The 7,439-nt window shown below is 35.0% G+C and overlaps 1 protein-coding gene across 1 annotated transcript in view; it reads left to right on the top strand.

The window, feature by feature from the left end:
* The window catches only part of LOC128725402 (adenylate cyclase type 2), a 10,505-nt gene extending 3,571 nt beyond the window's left edge, over positions 1-6,934 (top strand). Inside the window, exons 3-14 of the mRNA XM_053819147.1 lie at positions 114-272; positions 464-596; positions 1,197-1,701; positions 2,415-2,650; positions 2,720-2,946; positions 3,056-3,257; positions 3,352-3,608; positions 4,204-4,366; positions 4,575-4,895; positions 5,496-5,510; positions 5,904-6,146; positions 6,414-6,934. Of these exons, the coding sequence (XP_053675122.1) occupies positions 114-272; positions 464-596; positions 1,197-1,701; positions 2,415-2,650; positions 2,720-2,946; positions 3,056-3,257; positions 3,352-3,608; positions 4,204-4,366; positions 4,575-4,895; positions 5,496-5,510; positions 5,904-6,146; positions 6,414-6,545 (2,593 nt within the window). The 3' untranslated portion in view covers positions 6,546-6,934. The remainder of the gene's footprint in view (positions 1-113; positions 273-463; positions 597-1,196; positions 1,702-2,414; positions 2,651-2,719; positions 2,947-3,055; positions 3,258-3,351; positions 3,609-4,203; positions 4,367-4,574; positions 4,896-5,495; positions 5,511-5,903; positions 6,147-6,413) is intronic.
* Positions 6,935-7,439: the final 505 nt, after the last annotated feature.

Consider the following 7,439-nt stretch of genomic DNA (forward strand, 5'->3'; position numbering starts at 1 on the left):
GATAATTTTGCTTCATGTTATTCAAAAGAAAAACATTGAATTGATTTACTTTCTAGGTTTACTTCATCCTTAAATCCTTAAGAAAATCATATATTTTTTCTGCTTTCGCACAGATTCGTTCGAGAGGCAACAGGCTTCAACGTAGATATGCGAATCGGTATCCACACGGGCAATGTTCTGTGTGGAGTGTTGGGTTTACGGAAATGGCAGTTTGACGTTTGGAGCGACGACGTGACCCTGGCAAACCATATGGAAAGCGGTGGCGTTGCAGGGTAAGGGCATAATCACCATCAATTTCTATCATCCTGTTCGTCCTGCGTTGTCCTGGTCATGTTTCTGTGGGTTTCGTTATGTTATTTCTACATCGTAAAAATATTGCTTCTCCTATTGATTTTTTGATTTTCATTCCTTTTTTCAAAATCGGGCATACTCACACCTTACAATTCTATCTGCATCACTACAGACGTGTGCACATCACAAAAGCAACATTGGATTACTTAGGAGACATGTTCGAAGTGGAACCTGGGGCAGGCGCTTCACGAGAGTCTTACTTAGCGGATCATAAAATTGAAACATATCTCATAGTGCCACCGAAGGTAAGTCACGTATGCTCCCATTGTAGTTTACAGAAATGTGTAGGTGATTGTAAATATTTTTACCAACGTAGTTTAGGTTGGAGGTACACTATACTAAGTCGTTGTTTTTCTTAAGGGAAGAACAAAACTCAAAGAAAAAAAATACAACTGTTACAAAACTAGACAGTTCAGATTTAATTTGTTTTTCGAAATAAAACTGTAGGAAACTATAAGTAATCGTTACTAGGCAACATGTTTATTTCACCTACGAAATCATTCACCTTAAAGTAATATTTAAGTTACCTAGAATGGAAAGAAATTCTCATGGTCTTAAATTAATACTACACAAAACATTTGAAAAAAACAACAAATACAACCTTTGAGTGTAAAAATTGCATTGCAGCTAAGGGACTGGAATTTACTTTCGCTTTTCTCGGTAAATAAATGCTTAGCTTGAATTCTATTTTTACTCTAACCATAAAGCGAAAAAGAAAGCCAAAAAGCAAGATTATGGTAAAAGGATAATAAAACAATCTCGTAGAATTAGCATAATAGGCAAACAACTAATATGACGATATTTATTTTGCTCTCTTGGATTACGAACGGAACTTGGATCAACAGAAACTCTCTACCGATTTGGGTAAGCCATCCAAAGCCGATTCCCACACACCCACATCGGGCTTGGGCACACCGTCTCCAACGGCGATGGTTCAAATCAATGAACCTGAGCAGGAACATTTGCTTCCGGTTTTGGATACACCAAAAGCACACAACACATCAAGAGCTCCCAAATCTCCGGATGACGTGAGGCGGTCACACGCTTCCATCTCACCCGTTACAATTCCAGAGGAGCAGGAGCAACTGCTGCCATCATATCCGGGCAATATTGCTTCCGGTGGGTTTGGCCTTCTTCCACCTTCTTCTCCGAGCTCCAAGCAAACTGTGCAAATTAACCCACCCACCATTAACGAGGAGACGGTGGATAACGACGGTATAACCGACGAAACGAGTGATGCGGATGATGGAGAATCAAGGAAAAAATCCTGCCTAACGCTTCCCGTTGAACCAATTACCACCAATGGGCACCTTCCGGAGCGTGTCGGAAGTCGCAAGCTCTCCGTACAAGGTACGACGTGTACTAAAGCTTTTCTATACTCGTTATATCATTTCATCATGAGAGTATTTATTAACTTTTAGTTTCCGTCACATAAACGTGGTGTACTACGAGTAAAGCTAGGTGGGTGGGAAAAAATAAAAGTGTATATCACAAAAAAGTCTTAATGCACGTTATGTCATATTTTCAAGACGATTTATAGAAGTTTGAAACTATATTCAAAAGAAGATTAACACATAATGCTAAATATGTACACCATTTTATTGAGTTATATGTACACACGATAAAAGCTGATTGTATAAATGTATTTGCCTTATGATAAATTGCTTGTTTTATTATATTCAACAAAGCGCCTAGTTTTCTGTATAAATGTGTAACGCATTTCTTCTTTTAAAGCGACGGAAAACCATTTTATGATCCAAAGTCTGACTTGTTTGAGCAGACTTCTCCCCTTTGACTTGGAACAATCGGAAAGTCCTGCATACGCAGTGGGCTCAGTCAATATTTAAAGCCGAACTCGTCGTGTGGTTATGATTGGATATATAACGTGTTGGATATCAAGCTATCATGTGTATCATACTTGTAACAGTTATAGTTAAGAGAAAAAAATATCTCTTTGCCTAGTAACAGTTTGTTTTCTCATAATCAACGAAACACCACATGAAGCTACAAACACAAAAACTACGTTTTCTAACAAAGTATTCATGCTCAACTGCATCATATAGGACTTATTGCATTCGCTGAGCGACGCAAATCGTCAGGGTCTATTTTCGGTGACATGCGCAAAATGTCGATTTCCAACATCGATTGTCTACGGTCACCTATGGTAGCAACGCCAGGAGGACCACTTGTACGCACTCGCCCCTCATCTAAGATGACTAAGTACGTTGAATGTTGGGGTGCTGACAAACCGTTTGCAAACATCACCGATTCCAAGATGGCCAAAAACATCGGATTAGCGGTAGGTGTGAGTCGGAAGATGGTAGCTAATACACAGTCCCAAATGCACTTCAGCTTTGTCCGTTTGTAGAGCATAGCCATGATTGAGTCAAACTTGCTTCCGGAGGATGGTTACTGTGGTGAATGCAAATGCTGGGGTTCACCCAAAGAGCTACAACCAGTTACCATGTGGTATAGAAACACAGCCAGGGAAAGTTTATTCCGTGCACAACCAGAGCCAACATTTCGTTTTGATCTCATCTGTTCCTTCATTCTTTTCCTGACGATAGGACTGATACAACTGGTCGTATTCAAAAGGTATAATTATTTTGTTACATCTAATTGTCTGTAAAAATGGAACGTAAAGTGCTAGCTTCATCAAGTATACGCCTTATTGAATGTTCCGGTATTTTTTTCATTCATATAGCAATGTAGTCGTTATTGGTTCCCTCAGTGCAACAACCGTAGCTATAGGAATGTTTTTATACTTAAGCAACTACCAGATGTCAAACTTATCACCTCCGGGTAACAACGGTCCGGGACAAATTATAGCTGCTAGTCGAGGTCTTCGATTAGCAATATTCCTTATTGCTACAGCTCTCATCGCATCTTGTGCCATTTTCAGTGTGGTAAGCCGAAAATCAAACATCCTCGAGCTATTGTAATGACCACGTATGTGATTAATTTTTTTTGGTTATTATTCACTGTCCTATTTTCCGATAGATAAACTTTGATGATTTTGTTGTAGCAGACATACATTTTGTGAACAACACCACCGAAGACATCACATACAATGACACATTTGCCCCGGTCGCTCCTGTCTACCTCTACATGTGCGCAGTCAGCCTAGCAGCAGTATCTGCTTTCCTGAAGGCAAGCTTTCTTGTCAAAGGAATGTTGATGGCTACTATCCTCGCTATCCAATCATCTATTCTTTGGACAAGTTCATTGTTCGAAGCATACGGATTAATGAGCAACTCGTAAGTAGGACCTGAAAATATACGTCTATCTATATCATATCTTCCTATTTACTGGCCCGATCTCAATTGAGCACGTCATAGCGATATGGCCTACCTTGGTATGGTTAGCCAAGGCTTTCATGACTTTTATCATATATATATATAAATATATATATATATATATGTATATATATATATATATATATATATATATATATATATATATATATATATATATATATCTATATATATATATATATATATATATATATATATATATATATATATATATATATATATATATATATTTATATATACGTGTGTGTGTATATATATATATATATATATATATATATATATATATATATATATATATATATATATATACATATATACATATATATATATATATATATATATATATATATATATATATATATATATATATATATATATATATATATATACATATATATATATATATATATATATATATATATATATATATATATATATATATATATATTTATACTGCGTCTTAAACACATTGTACTAATACTGACCTATCATTTCAAATCATTTATCTGTTTGTAAACGTGAATCAAACATTATTTAGATGGCCATTAGGATTTCAAGGCTTGCTTTTTCTGCTCCTGATATGTGCTGTATTGCATACCCTCGATCGTCAAGGCGAATATGTTTCCCGAACCGACTTTTTGTGGAAAGCTAAACTAAAAGTGGAACAAGAAGAGGTAGAAACTATGCGTGGAATCAATAAGGTAACTATTAAGTGAATTGGTATTCTTGAGTCAGTAAGGTATATACTAGTCACTTTATTATAGAACATTTGTTCGTTCATTCGGAACGTGTTCTTTATAATTAATTTTCCGTTTCCAATTGACTCAACTTTAATATTGCAATTTTGGGATGTTGCTGAAATCATTTTTAATGCTGTCGTCTTTCAAATGATATGTTTCGGTTGTATAGATATTATTAGAAAACATTTTGCCCGCCCACGTCGCCCAGCACTTTCTGAAAAAAGAACGTGCTGTGCAGGAGCTTTACCACGAGAGCTATTCTTCAGTGGCAGTCATGTTTGCATCTATACCGAACTACAAAGAGTTTTACGACGAAACTGATGTGAATAAGCAGGGACTTGAGTGCTTACGACTACTGAATGAAATTATCTGTGACTTTGATAAGCTTTTATTAAAGCCAAAGTTTAGCGGCATCGAGAAGATAAAAACCATCGGAAGTACCTATATGATTGCATCCGGACTGCGTCCTGGCAAGGAAGAGGGAGCTACGGTAAGCACTTCTTTATCTTGATGTAGTTAAATTTCATTCATGTTTAAAAAATTCAACCTTGTTTTATTGGCCTTATTTATTGTTTTGATCTCAAATAAATCTAAAAAAATGGGGCTTTAAAAATCTAGATTACATTCTGAAAATATTATTCACACTTACTTACTTTTAAATTACCGGCAGATATAAGAAACAAAAGCTGATGATCCAAATAAATTCTTATTGAATTATTGAATTATTTTTTATATGATGTTATAGACACCCTAACCCGGATGGTTTTTGATCATGGGCGAACGCCGTTTGATTGTAAATTAACATTAGAAATTTATATTAAAGCTAAATTGATAAGATTGTCATTATACGAAATAATTAAATCGCAATTACTATACGCAATCTATTAACAAGCATTGTGTCGAATGTTTTTATTTCAACCTTGATCAGCTTCAAACAAAGCAAAAAACCTTTTGTTATTATCTTATCCAACAATTAGGTCGTTTTAGCACTTGCGTGTTGTTTGAGATGATTGCACTCCTCCTCCTTTATACTAACTCCCTTTTTCCCATTTACATTTACATGTTTGTTCGTATCTTTCCCTCCTGGTAGAAAAATAATGAACTGGTACGTATTGCCAACGGTAGACTATGGTACCTTTTGATTTTCTCATTATTACCAGATGCTGGTATACGTTAAAAAGGCTAAACGATGTTGATACAGCACATCACCTCACTCCCATTTTTTCTTCTTAACCACCACTAAGTTGAGAATGAAATTGAATCGCTTTTATAGTCTTCCTGCTTGCTTGCAGAAAGTAAATGTCATACCATCAATTTTTATTCGCCCAACATCACGACCTATAGTTGTGTTCACTATTAGCTCTCGATTATCCATTGTTCACGTTTAGCACGGTTATCAATTGTGACTATTTTTACTTTCTTCTATCCACTGGTTATTGCTTCTTCTGTTGCAAATCGGAAACAATGCGGTTCTTTCTCATCTGCTCTACATTGATAGGATGAGAAACGTACCGAGGAGCATAATGTGGTGGTGTTAGTGGATTTTGCCATCGCTCTCATGACGGCTTTGGATCAAATAAATCGAGAATCATTCCAACGATTCCGGTTACGGATAGGCCTCAATCATGGACCAGTAATTGCTGGCGTCATAGGAGCCCAAAAACCACAGTATGACATCTGGAGCAATACGGTGAACGTTGCATCGCGTATGGATTCATGCGGAGTAATGGGACGAGTACAGGTAAGTTATCTATCTATCTGATGTATATTTGTAATACCTTAGTGGTTGTATTGTAATTGTCCACAAATCAACCATTATACACTGCAACAATTGTTGTTTACTACAGTACGACAGCGTAACTTTGACATAATCACCCTAGTATTAATAATAGTTTTTGTATAATAGAGTTTTATACAATAGACGGATTTTAACAAAGATTTTGGCAAAACAGTTGCTAATATTGTGAATTAAACTTAAAGTTTGTATATCTTTTTAACTATCTCACAGGTAACAGAAAATACTGCAAAAGTTCTGATGACAGCTGGTTATACATGCGAATGCCGCGGGCCAATACATGTTAAGGGTAAGGGTATTCTTACAACCTATTTCGTGAAAACACCATTCGATGAACGTATATAAGTAAAGATATGGCAAACCGTGCCAAAAAAACAAATTTGTAAAAATCAAAACGTACACCAAAGACAAATAGAGCTGGTATTAAGATATTCAGTATTACATCGTTTATATGAATAAACATTTGATCATTTGTAGCCATCGCCAAAAAGAGATAAAATCGACAAAGAAGATTATTTATTATGTACAGCTAAATTATCGAGCTGAGATGCGTTTAGCATGTTATTGAAAAGTTCAATAATTTATTGATGGATGTTTTACACCTTTTCATTAGCTAAATTAAATTTTAAAACAAAGTTTAGTTACTTATCTTCTGTGCAATTCCATCATGTGTCATGGCAATGCCTCAACTCCAATGTATTCAAAATCAAATAAATTATAATTGCACCAAGTTTGCTCCCAAAAAAGTTTAACAAAGTAAAACTTGTTTGCACTTGCGATATAATCACAGAGCAATACAGATGACAAATAAAATATCTGCGACAGTAACAGGGCAGTATTGATGACAATTCGAAAGAACAGTTAAAATTCAATAAATGGTCGAAGATTTTTGTACTACTACTTTACAGAATTAAACATCAATTAAAATAAATTATTTTTTTAATGATATCTATTTTATTTGCAAATAGCTGTTCTTATTATTTTTTAATTGTTAATTTATTAAATTAGTCAACCGGAAATAGAAGTCATCAAATCTGGTAACAAAACCAAATAAACGTTCAATAATATAATTTGTGTTTGTAGCACGTTTTACACCAATACTACGTATAAAAGTCGATTTAATCAATATTATTCGGGTAAGTATTATTAAAGTAATTAATTTGTTTTTAATTGGAAATTGGATTATCTAAAACATGGTTTTGGATTGGATCAACAGATCTTTTGTACATTGTTTGACCG

The sequence above is a fragment of the Anopheles nili genome, chromosome 2 (genome assembly GCF_943737925.1).
Source record: "Anopheles nili chromosome 2, idAnoNiliSN_F5_01, whole genome shotgun sequence".
NCBI lineage: Eukaryota > Metazoa > Arthropoda > Insecta > Diptera > Culicidae > Anopheles > Anopheles nili.